Source organism: Babylonia areolata, chromosome 18, assembly GCF_041734735.1.
Source record: "Babylonia areolata isolate BAREFJ2019XMU chromosome 18, ASM4173473v1, whole genome shotgun sequence".
In the NCBI taxonomy this organism is placed as follows: Eukaryota; Metazoa; Mollusca; class Gastropoda; order Neogastropoda; family Buccinidae; genus Babylonia; species Babylonia areolata.
In genome coordinates, this window is record NC_134893.1 from 68,728,941 (window position 1) to 68,748,541 (window position 19,601).

At 43.6% G+C, this 19,601-nt stretch overlaps 1 protein-coding gene across 2 annotated transcripts in view; it reads left to right on the forward strand.

The window, feature by feature from the left end:
* LOC143292129 (uncharacterized) overlaps positions 1-19,601 on the forward strand; it is a 37,115-nt gene that overhangs the window by 6,001 nt on the left and 11,513 nt on the right. For both annotated transcript variants that reach the window (XM_076602317.1, XM_076602318.1), the window contains exons 7-17: positions 1,472-1,606; positions 4,367-4,496; positions 5,667-6,049; positions 7,346-7,417; positions 7,988-8,119; positions 9,981-10,133; positions 11,640-11,741; positions 13,715-13,793; positions 15,304-15,378; positions 16,115-16,358; positions 18,048-18,908. In XM_076602317.1, the coding sequence (XP_076458432.1) occupies positions 1,472-1,606; positions 4,367-4,496; positions 5,667-6,049; positions 7,346-7,417; positions 7,988-8,119; positions 9,981-10,133; positions 11,640-11,741; positions 13,715-13,793; positions 15,304-15,378; positions 16,115-16,358; positions 18,048-18,908 (2,366 nt within the window). The remainder of the gene's footprint in view (positions 1-1,471; positions 1,607-4,366; positions 4,497-5,666; positions 6,050-7,345; positions 7,418-7,987; positions 8,120-9,980; positions 10,134-11,639; positions 11,742-13,714; positions 13,794-15,303; positions 15,379-16,114; positions 16,359-18,047; positions 18,909-19,601) is intronic.

Genomic DNA, 19,601 nt, shown 5'->3' on the forward strand with positions numbered 1-19,601 from the left:
GATCTCTGCTGGTATCTGAACTAGTGAGTAACGTTATGTTATAGTAACATATCTTTAGTTACACATACTACACCATGACTCACTTGTACAGACTCGAGCAGAGGTCTGATTCCTGTCCCGTGCAAACTGCAAGTCTGGCCAGCAGACAAAGTGAAAGTACCTGCACGAGGTAGCCTCCCTTGGTATATTACCTCCCTTCTGCTTACACATGATGCAGCAACCTCTTTTCCGGCAGCCATCTTCTTTTCCTGGAACCTGTGTATCCAAGTCACTGCTTATATTTTTTTTTTTTTTTTTTTTTCCGAATTGATAATTTGCTCTGTTTTGAATGTTGTATGTCCTTCTAGAGGACATATAATTGTATTGCTCATTGGGGCAACAGAACCAAACTTCAGCACCGATCACACTCAAACAATGGCACGCAGGTCCCACACTCAGGTCCCCACAGCCGCCATCGCTTTCTCTTGTTTGCCAGTCTCCATGTTTCTAATTCGTCTGCAACCACAAAGTGAGGGCCTAGAGGTAACGCATCCTCCGAGGAAGCCAGAGAATCTGAGCGCGCTGGTTCGAATCACGCCTCAGCTGCCAGTTTCTTCTTCCCCTCCACTAGACCTTGAGTGGCGGTCTGGACGCTAGTCATTCGGATGAAACGATATACCGAGGTCCTGTGCACAGCATGCACTTAGCGCAAGTAAAAGAACCCATGGCAACAAAAGGGTTGTTGCTGGCAAAATTCTGGAGAAAAATCCACTTTGATAGGAAAAACAAATTAAACTGCACACAGAGGAAAAAAAAAAAAAAAAAGGTAGCGCTGTAGTGTAGCGACGCCTGAATTTCATACAGAGAAATCTGTTCTGATAAAAAGAAATACAAAGACAAATACATAGACTGACGGTAGGTCCTGTCTGATGAAGTTTCTGGAGGTAGGACTACCAAAGTTCATCCAAAGGGACAGGTGCAATGCACATAATGCACCTAACCCTTCTTTGTACACTTGCTTGCGTGTGCATGTTCCCCCACACAGTTCTCCATACAACACACACACACACACACACACACATATTACACATCTGATAACTTTCAAAAAAGTAGAAAAACATTAAAGAATAAAAAATTTTTAAAAAAGCATTTCCTTACCATGTTGTGACATGTTTCAAGTTTGTCAACATCAGCCAGACTTGTTGCATAAATTCCATGCTGCAGTCACTGTTCAGGCAAACAGATGGCCTTTGGTTGATTAAATACATAGACGTTCAGATACCCAATGCTTACTTGCAGTTTACCTTATGCATACACTCACACAACCACACACACACACACACTCACACATATTACACATCTAAGAACACTCAAAAAGTGAGAAATAAACTTCTTTTTTAAAAAAGCTAAATAGATAATAAATGTTCGTGTACCCGCCACATGCGCACATTCTCACACAGAGCTTTCCTTACTGTGTTGTGACATGTTTCAGGTTTGCCAACATCGGCAACACGTGCTACATGAACGCCATACTGCAGTCACTGTTAGGGCTGGACACCTTCTCTATGGACCTGCACTCTCTGTGCAAAACTCACGGCCGGGCTCTGACCAGGCAATCTCTGGCTGTGTGAGTATTGATGGATGCTGTGTTTGTACACTGGTATCAGAATGCATGAGTAGAACTGAAGCTGTTCATTTGAAGCCTTAGGGTGCGTTCACGTTAAGTCCAGCCAGTTGCTGACGGCAGCCAGCTGCAGCTGCCAGCAAATGGCTGGAGAGGAAGTGCACATCCTTGTCTACTTTCCCACTATGTAAGCTGGTGACGGGCGTTCACGCTGGCCGCCAGCCCTTGCCAGCCAGCTTTTTGCTTTGTCGCGCGCACACAAAAGAAAAGGCTGGCGGTTCTCAAGGGAGGGAATTTCCGGCCAGCAGAGTGAAAGCACAGCACTGATGCCCAAAATCAGCTTGTGAAAATTCGTTGACTGCTTCTTCAAATCTTCAGTGCATTGGTCAAGCAGATCTTGAAAAGTCTCTGGTCGCATTTGTATGTAATCTACACATTTCTGTGCATCATCCATCACTTGAGGCATCAAATGATAATATTCTCCATGTGTACTTTGATTCCGATGAATTGGGTGAACACCATATTTTCGAGAATTCCGTTTCAGTGATCTGTTCTGTAAAATCCACCACAGCAATATTCTTTTCTTCCTCCGGGAAAGCGCCATGTTTATCCCGACAATGGGGCAGCAGTTTGCTGGACAGCAACTTGCCGGACCCAACGTAAACACTGGCTGACAGCAACTGGCTGACGGCAACTGGCTGGCATCAACGTGAACGTACACTTAGTCCTTTGTGAAGGATTGGGACACTGTGCTTGTACACTGGTATCAGAATGCATGAGTAGAACTGAAGCTGTTCATTTGTAGCTTTAGTTTTTTGTGTCATGTCATTTCGCATGAATGTTTCTTGTGCCTGGAGATACCTGTGTGAAAAGGAAGTCGAATCAGTACTTGTTAACAACTGTGTGGTACAGTTACCAACTGAAATGTGAATTTAATTACACATACTTAACCTTGACCCAACTAGTGCAGACTCCGGCAGGGGTCTGACATTCTTGTCCTGTGCAAACTACTATCCGCCTATGCGAAGAAAACAAAACTACGGCCGATAACCTCCTGGAAGTAGGTAACCTCCCCTTTGTCCCGCTGGCTAGCGCCCTCTTTTTCCGGCAGCCATTATGACTCCTGTTCCTGTGCTCTCCATACGGCTAAGTTTTTTCGTATTTTCTGTCTGTCTGTCGATTCTCTGGCGTTCTTGTTTGTTGTCAAATTATGTCTCCAACCAGGTCACATAATTATATGGTTCGATTGGGATATCAGGCTAAGATTAAGGCACGATCAAAATCGATTCGCGGACACTCTGGGCCCTCTATTTCTGGCCCTCTCAACAATGTGAATTAAAATATATATATGAAAATAAAGAATATCTACTGACTAGAATATTGTCTGCTGGATCTTACCTGACATAGGATACCCGCTAACTGTATGATAGTCGTGTCCGACTATGACCATAAAAACAGCAGAGGAGATAACTGCTACCCTGACTATTTGGGCTAAAATTTGATTACAGTGGAGAGCATCTTGCCCATGCTACGCCCCAACTTTCTCAGCCAAGAGGGTTTTAGTTATCCTGACTATTTGGGCTAAAATTTGATTACAGTGGAGAGCATCTTGCCCATGCTACGCCCCAACTTTCTCAGCCAAGAGGGTTTTAGGACAGTCGGCGTTGGGATGGTTCCCAAAGGCCAGCGAGCCCCCAAGGCTGCAGCACTAAGAGCCAGTGCAGTCTTGCCTCCTTGTTTGAGAGTCATAGTCCTTCACAAAAGACTAAGCTGTGAATGACTTACCATTGCAGTGGAGAAACCATTGATTATACAGCTCTCACTTTGCTGTTGGCCTAACTGTAAGCTTATGTCAGTCTGTGATATAAGCAGAGTGTTGGGCCGAACGCTTCCGAACATGGCATGTGGGTACCTGCTAACTAACTCGTGTACGAAAATCACAGTTTCGACTTTGACTTGTTTTCTTTCTTATTGTGTGTTTGTCTGTGAATGTTATAATTTAAAGTATAGGACATTATTCCGTAGATATATTTTGATGTGACTGCTCCTGTATTTTCTGTTTGATGCACTTTTGTCAGCTGCCTGTCTTTCTGTGCCTTATTTTCTTCTTATCTATCACTCAGTCTTTGTGTGTATGGGTTTTTTGGGGGGTTTTTGTTGTTGTTTTTTTTAATCCCTTGTTGGTGTTGTTATTGCTGTAGTTGTCCTTTTTGTCATCTTTTCTTCTTTCTCTTCAACCTCTATTTAATTACAAATACTTAACCGTGACCCAACTAGTGCAGACTCCAGCAGGGGTCTGACATTCCAAACTACTATCCGCCTATGCGGAGAAAACGAAAGTACTACAGCCAATAACCTCCCAGAAGTAGGTAACCTCCCCTTTGTCCCCCAGGCTAGCGCCCTCTTTTTCCGGCAGCCATCTCAACACCTGTTCCTGTGCACTTCATACGGCTAAGTTTTTTCACATTTTCTATCAGTCTATCGATTCTTTGGCGTTTCTGTTTTGTGTCCAATTATGTCTTCAAACTGGTCACAAAATTATGTGGCTCGATTGGGAGATAGGGCTAAAATTAAGGCACAGTTGCAATCGATTCGCGATCACTCTGGGCCCTCTGCTATTTTGTCCAGCGTTTTGAATACAAGTATGTGTGTATATGTTGTTGTTGTTTTTTTAAATACTTTTTAAGAAATAGGATAATTAGATAAATAAAAACAAAAACAAAACAAAACAAACAAACAAAAAACGACGGTGTGGACTTGCAGAGCGCTGACCCGCTTGATGCTGACCAAGCAGAGACTGAACACCTCGGCCAGCAAAGTAGAGGAGCTGCTCCACAGTGTGAAGAGGGCCATCTCCACCACGGCTAAACGATTCATTGGCAGCCAGCAACACGTGAGCGTAGCAAGGATATTCTGTTCATTCTCTCTGTCTCTCTCTCTCTCGCTCTCTCTCTCTCTCTCTTTTGTGCTTAGTTGTCCAGCATTGAGAAATATAAGAGAATGATTATTTGGTGTCTAGAACGATTAATTCCACTCAAATTTTATAGACAGCCTTGTTTATTTAAACTCATTTTGTTATTGTCGTCTACGAACGAAACTATTGTGCAACATTTTGCTTTATATTTGCATAGAGCTTTTAAACAACGCAATGCTTATGTAACGTAATTTTTCTTTGTAGTAATATGCGACTTAATGTCAATTCCATGTGTACCCCCTTCTAAGGGGCTATGGCCTATATGAATAAAACATCTACATCTACATCTCTCTCTCTCTTTCTACCCCCCCAAACCATCTCTCTCGCTCGCTCTTTCTTTCTTTCTACCCCCATCTCTCTCTCTCGCTCGCTCGCTCTCTTTTTGTCCTGTCCCATCATCTGCTGTCTGCACCATTTCAGTGGCATTATGAAACATTGAAGATTTTGCATACTGTGTAAAATGGAACAGTGAAGATTATGTATAGTGTATCAAATGGAACAGTGAAGATTATGTGTCAAATGGAACAGTGAAGATAATGCATACTGTATGAACTGTAACGGCAAAGATCATGCTTACCACGTGAAACGAAACTGAAAAAAGAAAAAAAACAATGACTACACATTTCTTTGCCTTTTTCGGTGACTTCCTGTACATGTATCAGTTAAGTTTTCTTCTCCTTCATCATCGTTTATGGGCTGCAACTTCCACGTTCACTTGTATGTACACAAGTGGGCTTTTACATGTATGACTGTTTTTACCCTACCATGTAGGCAGCCATACTCCGTTTTCAGAGGTGTGCATGCCTGGTATGTTCTTGTTTCCTTAACTCTCCGAACACTGACATGGATTACAGGATCTTTGACATGCTTATTTGATCTTCTACTTGTGTATACACATGAAGGGGGTTCAGGCACTAGCAGGTCGGTACGTATCTTGACCTGGGAGAATGGGGAAAAATCTCCACCCTTTACCCACCTGGTGCCGTTACCGAGATTCGAACCTGGGACCCTCAGATTGAAAGTCCAATGCTTTAAATCACTCGGCTGTTGCACCCGTCGTTCAGTTTTCTCCCCTTCTGCCCCTTGCAGGACGCCCACGAGTTCCTGTGTCAGGTGCTGGACCAGCTGAAGGAAGAGGTGACCAAAGTCACCAAACCCAAACCCAAGGAAGGCAGCGGAGAACCCGCGGCGGAAGAGAGGGAGTCGCCAAAGTCGGCCGAAAGCCCCTCGGGTGCCGCGACCACCCCCGTCGGCGATGGCTGGCTGGCTCAGGTGTGCAGAACTCCTCCCAGGCCTGACCAGGTGTTGTCGTCGGAGAAGTGTGTGGGGAGTGGTGGTGGAAAAACGCCGACGTCTGAGCCGTGTATGTTGATTGGCTGGGCAGGGAACGGGTCACCACCGTCCAGTTTGCTGGTGAACCCCACGTGCAGTAACTTTGAGTTTGAAGTGGTGCATTCTTTTCAGTGCGTCAAGTGAGTGAGTGTTTCTCTCTTTGTCTTTTTTAGTGCCGGTCTCTCTTGTCTTTCTTGATGGCTTTCTGTCTCTGTCTCTCCTCCCTCTTTGTTGTGCCTCGAACAGTTGAGTAACTATTTCAGTGCAAATATGTTTCCTGCGTATGAATTTTCTTATGTTGGACCTTTTTGTAGTAGACATATTTTTTCACTGTAAACTACTGTCTTTGAAAAAAAAAAAAGCATGTTAGAACTGAAGTAAAATTCGTATAACTGCAGGGCATTGGTTGCAGCTTGAGGAGGAGTTTGATATGTTTGTTTTGTTTTTTTTATCGGCATGTTCCAATACTTAATACTGATCTGCAAAACTTCACAGGTGAGTCTGACTGTGACTGTGTTATTTTTTTCCTCTTGCGACATGTCAGTGTTCAAATTGACGAGACCTGACTGGAAATTGCAATGTGTTTTAGCCAAAGGGGGAGTATTAGAAAGGCTCCTCCTTCTCTAACCCACCTTGTTGAGTTTTTCATGGGAGGAAGTTGGCTGAATGGTTAAGACGATTATCTGCCAGTACGTTGACTGTGAAGGTCTGGTTTTGATTCTTGCTCTTGCCCTTTCTCCCACGTTTGGCTGGAAAATCAAAATGAGCGTCTAGTCATTCGTATGAGATGATAAATCTAGATCCTGTGTGCAGTATGCACTTGGTGCACTGAAAAAGAACCATGGAAGAAATCCACTCTGATAGGTACACAAATATGTGAGTGCACTCAGGCCTGACAAGCACGTTGGTTGGGTTATGCTGCAGTTGGGCATCTGCCTTGCAGATGCGGTACAGCATATAGGGAGTTGTCTGAATGCTGTGACACCTCAAAAGAAACTGAAAAAAAAACTTACGTTCCTTTCAGACGGGCGTAATAGCCGAGTGGTTAAAGTGTTGGACTTTCAGTCTGAGGGTCCCGGGTTCGAATCACGGTAATGGTGCGTGGTGGGTAAAGGGTGGAGATTTTTCAGATCTACCAGGTCAACATACGTGCAGACCTGCTTGTGCCTGAATCCCCTTCGTGTGTATATATGCAAGCAGAAGATCATATACGCACGTTAAAGATCCTCTAATCCATGTCAGCGTTCGGTGGGTTATGGCAACAAGAACATACCCAGCATGCACACCTCTGAAAACAGAGTATGGTGGGGTAAAAATGGTCATACCTGTAAAATCCCACTTGTGTACATTCATATGAACGTGGGAGTTGCAGCCCATGAGCGGAGATGTTCTTCTCCACCACCCCCCTCACTGTGTCTGTCTGTCTGTCTGTTCAGCTGCCAGGAACAGATCCAGAAAGCGGAGCAGTTCAATGACCTGTCTGTGGACATCCCCAAACCCAGCAGCAAGTAAGTGGCAGTGTGTGTGTTGGTGGTTGACCGTCCAGTTATTCAGAATTGACTGCGTCTGTCCTAGTTTATGTGTCAACTTACAATTTATGCATTTTATGTCTTCTGTGTTGTTCATACCATGCATTGTATGTGTGGTATACGCCAAAGGTGAATTTCTCTACTTGAGATAGTAAAGTTTTCTTATTATGTAATCTTACTCAGATGAAGTTTTTGTGGTGTGTTGTCCTGCCTTTTGATTTGAAAAAAAAAAACAACTGCATAACTAGCTTTGTTGGTCTAGGATGTCTGAATTACTAGTATGAAGCATTTTAAACTTTTTTTTTTTTTTTTGATGTAGTCCTCAGGTTGGTAACTGTGTTTTTCTTGGCTCTCAAGTATGTTTTTCTTGGTTGTTCTTCTTTGCTCTTTGCCGCTGTCTTCCCACGTCCTTGAGTGTGATTTCTAAACTGTAAGTGAACACCAGCTTTTTTTCCTATAATGATTGTCGCAGGAAAAAGAAATTGCGGGTCTTTGAACTTTTTTTTGTGTGTGTGTGTTTGTGTGTGTGTGTGTGTTCAACTGTTTCAGGCTGCAAGGAATGACGCTTTCTCTCCAGGATGCGTTGGACATTTTTTTCCAGAAAGAGGAGATTGATTACCGGTGTGAAAAATGTGGACACACTAAGGCTGAGGTTACTCACAAGTTTGCAAAACTTCCAAGGTATTCCACAGGTTTTTTTGGGTTTTTTTTAGATTTTACTTTTTCTGCCATTGTTTGTGTGTGTATGTGTGTGTGTGTATGTGTTTCTTTTTGTTTAACGTCTTTTTCACTGTTTAGTGATATTAGACGGGGAAAAAAGTGTATGTGCACGTGGGAGATTAGGAAAACAAGAACATGCACACCCCCGAAAACGGAGTATTGCTGCCTACATGGTGGGGTAAACAAACAAAATGGTCGAACACACATGAAATGTTATATGTCTGTGTGAGAGTGTGTGTGTGCATGACTCAAACCTGACTGAATCAGTACACATACAACCAGTCCTCTGTGTGTGTGTTGTACAGAGTATTTATACTGCATCTGACGTGGTACACATAACCCAATCCTGTCTGTGTTGTGCAGGGTGTTGACACTGCGTCTGAAGCAGAAAACGTAGAACCAAATGTGTTTGTGTGTGTGTGTTGTACAGAGTATTTATACTGCATCTGAAGCAGTACATGTACAACCAGTCCTCTGTATGTGTGTGTGTGTTGTACAGAGTATTTATACTGCATCTGAAGCAGTACATGTACAACCAGTCCTCTGTATGTGTGTGTGTGTTGTACAGAGTATTTATACTGCATCTAAAGCAGTATACTTAAACCAATCCTGTGTGTGTGTGTGTACTACAGAGTATTTATGTGAAGCAGTACACATACAGTCTATCTTCTGTGTGTGTGTTGTACAGAGTGTTTATACTGCATCTGAAGCAGTACATGTACAACCAGTCCTCTGTGTGTGTTGTACAGAATATTTGTCCTGCATCAGATGCGGTACCCACGTAGAACCAGTCGTCTTTGTTGTGTGTTGTACAGTGTCGATAATACATCTCAAGCGGTACCCATGCAACAGATCCTCTGTGTATTGTACAGGTTTCAGTCTCACTTCACTTTCTCAAGGAGGCGTCACTGCGTTAGGACTTCTTCTTCTTCTGCATTCGTGGGCTGCAACTCCCACATTCACTCGCATGTACACGAGTGGGCTTTTACGTGCATGACCGTTTTTACCCCGCCATGTAGGCAGCCATACTTCGCTTTCGGGGGTGTGCATGCTGGCTATGTTCTTGTTTCCATAACCCACCGAACGCTGACATGGATTACAGGCTCTTTAACGTGCGTATTAGATCTGCATGCGTTTACACACGAAGGGGGTTCAGGCACTAAGCAGGTCTGCACATATGTTGACCTGGGAGATCGTAAAAATTTCCACCCTTTACCCACCAGGTGCCGTCACCGTGATTCGAACCCGGGACCCTCAGACTGAAAGTCCAACACTTTAACCACTTGGCTATTACGCCCGTCACTGCGTTAGGACAAATCCATATACGGTACTCCACATCTGCCAGGCAGATGCCTGACAGTATAACCCAACGCGCTTGTCAGGCCTTGAGTGCATGCATGTATATTTGTGTACCAATCAAAGTGGATTTCATAAATAATTTTGCCAGGGGACAAGACTTTTGTTGCCATGGGTTCTTTTTTAGTGCGCCAAGTCTGTGCTGCACACGGGACCTCGGTTTATCATCTCATCCGAAAGACTAGACACTCAGTTTGATTTTCCAGTCAAACTTGGGCGAAAGGGTGAGAGCAGGATTCGAACACCACACCCTCACGGACTCTGTATATTGACAGCTGAGCTTCTTGACCATTGCACACGGGACCTCAGTTTATCATCTCATCTAAAAGACTAGACGCTCAGTTTGATTTTCCAGTCGAACTTGGGCGAAAGGGTGAGAGCAGGATTCGAACCCCACACCCTCACGGACTCTGTATATTGACAGCTGAGCTTTTTGACCGTTCGGCCACCTTCCTCCCTTGTGCAGGGTGTTGATACTGCACCTGAAGCGCTACACCTACAACCAGTGGAACAACAAGATACAGGAGAAGCTGCAGCTACCCCGCTACATCACTCTCCAGGATCACTGCGACACCTCCACCGTGCCTCACCTGCCGTACAGGGTCCTCGCACCCTACAGGTGGGTCACAGGTGTGCAGGGTATGACGATGAAATACCACTACTGCTGGAAAATGATTGTTGATGCTTGTTTGCCTGATTGCATGTTAATGTGTATTTGTCTGCTTGTGTGGGTCCCCTTTTTTTGACTCACTTGTGTGAACAAAGTGAGTCTGTTTTAACCCAGTGTTCGGTTGTCTGTGTGTGTCTGTGTGTCCGTGGTAAACTTTAACATTGACATTTTCTCTGCAAATACTTTGTCAGTTGACACTAAATTAGGCATAAAAATAGGAAAAATTCAGTTCTTTCCAGTCATCTTGTTTAAAACAATATTGCACCTATGGGATGGGCACAAAAAAATAAAAAATGAAGCCTAATTATATGCAAACTGCATTTACTGTTTATATTTTTTGTATTCTCTAAACTTGGCACTTTGATCTGATATTCTGACCCAACAACAAGAGCAGTCATTATTATCATTTTTTGTTCAAACAGGAACTTCTTTTGCTAAACATGGAAGTTTTATTTATCTTGCAAACATTTTGGTGCAGATAGTAAAGAAGGGAAATTACTCTGTAATTAATGCCAGGGGATTTAATTCGAATCTGGTTAGAACTTTTTTTTTTTCTTTTTTTTTTTAAACGCGAAGCTTTGTAATAACAAATACAGAACACATTTTAACGATTAGATTTTTTTTTTTTTTTTTAAGTGTATCACAAGTGAGTCTTGAAGGCCTTGCCTCTCTTGTTTTTCTTTTTTGGAGATCAGTCTTTTTGCTTATATGGTGTGTTAAAAATGTCAGTATGTAATGTATCTATGGTCATAGGGGCACATGAAATAAAACTTATTGACTCGCCTTGCTGCTGATACTGCTGCTACTACTGCTGGTGCTAATGCTTCTACTGCTGCTGCTATTAATACCACCTCAGCTACTATTACTATTACTACTACTACTGCTACTATTGATGATGATATACTACTACTACTACTACTGATGATGATAATAACAATAATAATGCTGGATACTTGTATAGCACACTATCCAGAAACCTGCTCTCGGTGCTTTACAAAACGCGTGTGTATATTTATGTACCTGTCAGAGTGGATTTGTTGGACAGAAACAACACAACACAGCACAGCACAGCACAGCACAGCACAGCACAATACAACACAACACAACACAAACATGTGAACACCAGACTGTGCCTCCCACTGCCCACTGAAGTCCCCAGGAACGGAATGCATCACAAGACAACACAACACAACACCACAGTAGAACGCAATACAACACAGCACAACACAATACAATAGAAACGTGTGAACGCTGGACTCTATGTGTATGCCACAGCTCGCTGAATACAATACAACACAACACAATACAATGCAATGCAATACAGTGCAACACCACACAACACAGTGCAACACCACACAATGCAGCACAATAGAAAATAGCACAATACAACACAACACAACACAACACAAAGCAAAGCAGACGTGTGAACACTGGACTGTCTGTGCCTCCCCACAGCCCACTCAAGTCCCCGGTGCTGTGCAGTCCTGTCCGACAACCGTCCGCAGCAACGCCAGACTACAAGCAGAGGCGGCGACGCCTTTCTCAGGATGAAAACGGGTCAGATAGCATGTCTGTCTTTTCCTTTTTGATAGAGAGAGTGTGTTGGGATACTTATTTGTATTTGTATTTCTTTTTATCACAACAGATTTCTCTGTGTGAAATTCGGGCTGCTCTCCCCAGGGAGAGCGCGTCGCTGTACTACAGCACCACCCATTTTTTTTGTATTTTTTCCTGCGTGCAGTTTTATTTGTTTTCCTATCGAAGTGGATTTTCCTTTCAGAATTTTGCCAGGAAGAACCCTTTTGTTGCCGTGGGTTCTTTTACGTGCGCTAAGAGCATGCTGCACACGGGCCCTCGGTTTATCGTCTCATCCGAATGACTAGTGCCCAGGCCACCACTCAAGGTCTAGTGGAGGGGGAGAAAATAGCAGCAGCTGAACCGTGATTCGAACCAGCGCACTCAGATTCTCTCGCTTTCTAGGCGGACGCGTTACCTCTAGGGCATCACTCCACTTAAGAACAATAACAAAGGAAACGCAAGGTCAAGCCTTTCACTTCTGACCATGGATATGTCCACGGTTTAGGGGTAACTGCATAATCAGGTGTCTAGCCACTTGATTGCATATGTTTACTTCCTTGCAAATGGTGACTTCCTTAGTGAGTGTTTTTGTTGTTTTTTGCTTTGGTTTGTTTTGGTTTTTTCTCCCAAAATATCTGAGTTATCTTCCCCTGATTGTGAGTTACCTCATCCTGTCAACATTGAAGTTACTATTATTATATTCTCCATTCATTTTCCTTCAAGATAACGTATTCTTTAACATTTTTTAGCATACTTTTAATTTTTGCGATTTTTTTTTTTTTTCAGAGGTTGGTGATTATTTTGCAAAAATTACAGACAGTTCCGGAAGTGAAAGGGTTAAGATTTGGTTTCAGTGTTTAGAATTGAATGCATGTTTTAGTTGGTTTTTACATTGTACAGAGCAATTAAGCATGTTTTACATGGAAAGGTGCAATATGAAGTATAATTCTATTCTATCAGTATTATGAATATTGTTTGAGTACATGCTTTAAATGAAGTAAAGTATCCAAGGGCACATGTGTGTGTGTGTGGTAATCGGTCATGTCAGACTGACCGTCAGAACAGCGGAGGCGGCAGCTGCTGTCCTGACTATCTGGGCTAGATTTTGATCATAGTGGAGAGAGTCTTGCCGAAGTTACATCCCCACTCTCTCAGCCATGATGCAGTCAGCATTGGGGATGGTTCCCAAAGACAACTAGCCTCCAAGGCTGCAGCACTAAAAGGCCTGTGCAGTCTTGCCTGCTAGTTTGAGAGTCGGAGTCTTGCAAAAAGACTAAGCTGTAAATAAATTCCATTGCATTGGAGAAACCGTTTTGTCATACAGCTAAGCTGTAATTTAACTACACATACTTTACCGTGACTCACTAGTGCAGACTCCGGCAGGGAGTCCGATTCCTGTCCTGTGCAAACTACTACCCGCTTATGCGGAGAAAACGAAAGTAGCTACGGTCTTTTGACGGCAGCCATCTTGACTCCTGGTCCGAAGTTGTAAATAAATTCAGACGGGCGCAATAGCCGAGTGGTTAAAGCGTTGGACTGTCAATCTGAGGGTCCCGGGTTCGAATCACGGTGACAGCACCTGGTGGGTAAAGGGTGGAGATTTTTACGATCTCCCAGGTCAACATATGTGCGGACCTGCTAGTGCCTGAACCCCCTTCGTGTGTATATGCAAGCAGAAGATCAAATACGCACGTTAAAGATCCTGTAATCCATGTCAGCGTTCGGTAGGTTATGGAAACAAGAACATACCCAGCATGCACACCCCCGAAAACGAAGTATGGCTGCCTACATGGCGGGGTAAAAACGGTCATACACATAAAAACCCACTCGTGTGCATACTAGTGAATGCAGAAGAAGAAGTAAATAAATTCCATTGCATTGGAGAAACCATTTTATCATACAGCTCCCACACTGTTGTTGGCCTTAGAGTTATATTGAAATCTTGTTTCCAGTGCACACAAGGGTCATAAAAAGGTGCGACGATCTCTTTATGCTGAGGTGCATGACGAATCCACTACACCTGCAGACCAGGTACAGAGGTCTTTCTCATGTTGTATAACTTGGTTTTGTGTTGTGTTTTCTTGTTGGTGTGGGTGTTGTTTTTTATGTGTGTGTGGGTTTTTGTTTTGTTTTTTGGGTGGGGGGTGTGGGGGGGGTTAATAATTTTTTACTCTTTATTTGTATACCAACAAATTATGTGTTCGTTTTGGGAGGATGCTTGAACCTTTGTTGATGGATTTCTTTGGAGTTTTTTGTTGTTGTTTTTTTTTTTTTTTTGCTTTCCTGCATTTGTTTACCAAGAAATTGAGCGTCAGTATGTGAAAGTTACTTTTACTCATTTTGTCCTGCTCCCAAGTATTGTGGTGTGAAGATTCATCTCACTAAACCTGTTTTCACGTTCCTACTTGTGTGTGTGTGTATAATATATATATATATATATATATATATATATATATATATATATATATATTACACACACACATATATATATATATGGACCACAAAGAAAGGGAAGTAACTTCTGCAGTATTTCAGTATGTGCCCACATGTGATTTTGAGGAAAAACAGTTTTTACCCTTTTTGTGTGTGTGAGTGTGTGCGTGTGTGTTGTTGTTGTTGTTGTTATTGTTCATCAATGTGGCATGGAAGCCTGCTGAGGCTATAAACTGAACAGGTTTTTTTTTTTTTTAAATTAATGTTTTATGTATATGTGTGTGCTCATGCATTCAGTTACATAAATGTATCACCATTTAGAAAAATCAGCAAGTGCTTAACATGTGTACAGTGTAGTATCTTCACATAGAAACTTGAGCAGTTGCTGTATATCACTTTAAAAAACGACAACTGGCAATTATAATGAAAAATCACCAAGTTCTTAACTTGTGTACAATGTAATATCTTCACACAAAAACTTGAGCATTTGCTATGTATCACTACAAAAAAACAACAAAAAAACTGGCAAGTATAATCGTTTTGATAGATCTGCATAATATCCATTGCTAAGTTCATGCTGTAAAAAGTTTCATCATGAAATGAGGATAGTTTTGGTAAGTCTTAAATATGACATGTGCTTGATTAACAATGTGAAGCTGAAACATTTGAGGTATCCTTTTCCCTCAGCAATAAGTTCAGTTGTGGCAGGTCCATTTTCTTTGTGTTAGCTGTGCTTGACTATGTGTGTGTACATAACTACATGCATGTATATGAATGTGTATTGTGTGTGCGTGTGTTTATGTAAGTTTGTGCCTGCCTATGTGTGCGTATGTGTTAGGGTAGCTGTTAGATACACATGTATGTTAAAATGTATGTATGCAGTGTGGGTGTGTGTGTGTGGGTGTGTGTATAGTCACATTTTGGTGTGTGTGTATGTAACATTGATGTAATGATTTATGTTAACAAAAGCGTTTTTGTAAAGCACCTAGAGCAGATTTCTGGATAGTGTGCTATATAAGTATCCATTATTATTATTGTTATTATCATTAATACTTGTCATGATGGTGTTGCTTTTTTCCTGACTGTTCAATGTTACTGTCGTTAACAGACCCCGCGGACATTCCAGAACAGTCTGGATTCGCCTGTCAAGCTGAAAGATGACTCTGACAAGCCAAAGCAGGAGGTGAGTATGTCTGTACTTTTTTCAGTCACTGTTTCAAAAGTTAAGAAAAGTAGTCGATCAGGTTAGGGGAGCGGTGGCCAAGTGGTTAAAGCGCTGGGGTCTTTTTTTTTTTTCTTTCTTTTTTTTGGAGTTTTTTTGTTTTGTTTTTTTTCTGCCCCATCATCTGCACCATTTCAGTGGCATTACTCCCACACCGCTCATTTAGATTCCCCCATACACGGCCACACCCGGGTTCGTCCATCACAGTTCCAGCATCGGCAGTCATCAGGGAACCATCGATGTCAGGTCGCCATGAGGCCACACACCAGAGGAGACCCTGCACTGCTGCTGAGTCACTTTGGTGGTGATCAGTGCTGCCCGTTCTGATTTAACGTACTTAGGACACCACCTGCTAAGCCCCCTACTAATGACAATAATGGCTTAGTCGCAGAGCCAGACTGAGTGAGTTTCCCTCCCAGAGTGGAGACCGCCATCACGTCCCTCAAACATTAGCCCCCCATGAATCTGCCGATACTGAAGACACTGACAGGACTCACAACAAGCACGGGAGTGGAGGGGAATCGAAACTGAGGTCACCCTGAGAGCAGGGCATGAAAGGCCACAGACCTAACATCGATGGGGAATCTGAATGAGTGGCATGGGAGTAATGCCACTGAAACGGTGCAGATGATGGGGCAGCAAAAAAAGAAAAAGAAAAAAAAAAAATCATACAATATGCATTTCCCTTTGTACACAGGTGATCACCATCGACATGGAGGCAGATGATGCGGATCTGCAGAGAGCCATCGACCTCAGTCTGCTGGAGTACAATGCCAGTCACACCAACCCTGACCAGGCCTCTTGCGCGGGGAGCAGCGAGGACAACGGCAATGGCAGCGGCAACAACAACAACAACAGCGACAACGACGTTCCCACCACGTGGCAGGAGAACTCCTCGGCTGATGCTGATGCTGCTACTGATGCTGTTGACGGCAGTGAAGGTAGGTTGTATGTCTGAGTGTGTATGTGTGCTTGCCTGAAATCTACACTTTTTTTTTTTTACTCATTCTTACTTGTTGAAGGGGGAAGAGGCCCTTCGATGTATTCCCTGTGATGAGCCTCTCACCGTGAAACACATGCTCCTTGACTGTTGGGATCTGCATGACGTTAGACACAGACATTACACGGTGGTTTCTTTGAAGACCTTGTTTCGTGATGTCCCTCCGTGGGCGCTGATGGACTTGAAAGAAGTGAACATTTTTAATCAGATTTGAAGGTTTTAAACTATGGAAGTTTTTTTTAAACTTTGAGTGGAAAGTTTAAAGTGGTGACTCATTTTAATTGTTTGTTTTTTACCCTTGTAGTAGGTATTAACGTGGCGATAGCCTTGAGACGGCCTTAGTGATCGGCGAGGCTCTAAGCACCATAATTTCATTTCATTTCATTTTGCCTGAAATCTGATTGAATGACAGGTAGGCAGCCTGTTGTGCAAATGACCCCAAGTTTGTAAAGGGCTTTGAGCTTGGTCTTCAACCATGGATAGGCGCTATATAAGTATCCATATTGCATCATATCATAACCCCCGAAAGCGGAGTATGGCTGCCTACATGGCGGGGTAAAAACGGTCATACACGAAAAAAAGCCCACTCGCATATATATGAGTGAACGTGGGAGTTGAAGCCCACGAACGCAGAAGAAGAAGAAGAAGAAGAAGAAGCATCATATCATATATTATAGGTGTGGGATGGGCTGAGTGAAAGAGAAATGGCTGTGAGACTTGTTAGTTTTAGTGTCTGAGTGTATCTGTCTCTGGTGTGTCTCTCAACTTGTAATCATTAGTATCTGTGTGAGTGTATGTTTGTGTGTATGTGTCTCTGTGTGTCTCTCAACTTGTAATCATTAGTATCTGTGTGAGTGTATGTTTGTGTGTATGTGTCTCTGTGTGTCTCTCAACTTGTAATCATTAGTATCTGTGTGAGTGTATGTTTGTGTGTATGTGTCTCTGTGTGTCTCTCAACTTGTAATCATTAATATCTGTGTGAGTGTATGTTTGTGTGTATCTGTCTCTGTGTGTCTCTCAACTTGTAATCATTAGTATCTGTGTGAGTGTATGTTTGTTTGTATGTGTCTCTGTGTGTCTCTCAACTTGTAATCATTAGTATCTGTGTGAGTGTATGTTTGTGTGTATGTGTCTCTGTGTGTCTCGCAGCTTGTAATCATTAGTATCTGTGTGAGTGTATGTTTGTGTGTATGTGTCTCTGTGTGTCTTGCAGCTTGTAATATCTGTGTGAGTGTACTGTCTCTGTGTCTCTCTCAGTTGTGATAGCTAGTATCTGTGTGTGTGTGTGTCTCCCCTCCCTCTCATTTCTGTATCATTCCTTTTCTGTTTAAAAAAAGACAAAAAACCAGAACTCTCACAAACACTCACACACTGTCACTCACTCAAACATACCCACACCCGCCCACACACACACACACACACAAACACACACACACATGCCTGCACGCACACAATTATATGGAGTAGTAGAAAGTTTGTAGAAAACTCACTGTTCTTCCCAGGATGGTTAATTCATGGTTTTAGTTTTCAGGTCAACATAGATTATTACAAATACAAGATTAGCTTGATTGTTTCCAGTGATTATTCCATCAATCATGAGGTCAGCTTGATTGCTGTTTCCCCATTCCAGACGAGAGCAAAGTGGACGTGCTGAGCATGTCCTACGAGAAACAGCTGGAGCTGGCCATCCGTCGCAGCCTCGCCTCATGCTCGCCTCCCGCCGACAGCGGCTTTGAGAGCTCCGAAAACTCCCTGTACCAGAGCGAGACCACGGACCACGACCCGCGCACAGACTCAGGCGGCACTAGCGGAGGCAGTGTGTTCAAAAAGCCCGTGTCCGGCCCGAGGAAGGACAACAGACGGAGAGACACGCCGGAAGGCAGTGGCAGCGGAGGTAGAAATGCAGCGGACGCGGACTGCGAGAGTGGTGGCAGCGAGATGGACATTGGTCTCCTGGGCGTCCGGAACTTCACGACCGCGTCGGACTTCTTGCGAGACAATGACATGCGTGAGGGAAGCCCTGACGGTGTGGGTGGGGGACGGGGAGGGGGAGGGGGTGGTGACCTGGGTCAAGGTCAGGGTCATTCCTTCACCAGCTGTAGGACTCCTGGCAAGACCGGTGTCGTCCCAGAACCGGTGTCAACCAGCATCGGTTCACTAGGCGCCCTGTCCAAAGCTGCGATTGCCAGGGGAAGGAGGTCGGACAATGTCGGGGTTACAGAGGAGGGGTCGTCGTCGTCAAGACAGGACTTGATGCTGATGACGAGCGAGGAGGAGGAGGGTGGTGGTGGTGGTGGTGAGGGGGTGGGGAGGACAGGGTACAGCACGCCCCTGAGCAGCCCCACGTGGGTGGAGAACCAAGGAAGCACGGCGACCTCGCCCCAGGTGGTTCCCACCGAGCCCTGGACCCCTGAGGAGGAGGAGCAGATCGCGGAGGCTTTCCAGGAGGACTGGGCGGATGTTTACGAGTCCGTGGATGTGTTCAAAGAAGGTAGGTGGTGTTAAAATACTGGATGGACACTTATGAGTCTGCGGATCTGTTCAAAGAAAGTAGGTGGTGTTAAAATACTGGATGGACACTTATGAGTCTGCAGATCTGTTCAGAGAAGGTAGGTGGTGTTAAAATACTGGATGGACACTTATGAGTCTGCGGGTCTGTTCAGAGAAGGTAGGTGGTGTTAAAATACTGGATGGACACTTATGAGTCTGCAGATCTGTTCAAAGAAGGTAGGTGGTGTTAAAATACTGGATGGACACTTATGAGTCTGCGGGTCTGTTCAGAGAAGGTAGGTGGTGTTAAAATACTGGATGGACACTTATGAGTCTGCAGATCTGTTCAGAGAAGGTAGGTGGTGTTAAAATACTGGATGGACACTTATGAGTCTGCGGATCTGTTCAAAGAAAGTAGGTGGTGTTAAAATACTGGATGGACACTTATGAGTCTGCGGATCTGTTCAGAGAAGGTAGGTGGTGGTGACTATAATGTCCGCATGTTTTATTGTATCGTTCTATTTGTGTAGTGTGTATACATGTTATATATATTAGTTTATTTGTGTTGTAAACAGATATCATGATAAGATTGATTGTTGGTAACCCAGGCAGATTGATTATTGGTAACCCAGGTAGATTGATTATTGGTAACCCAGGTAGATTGATTGTTGGTAACCCAGCCAGATTGATTGTT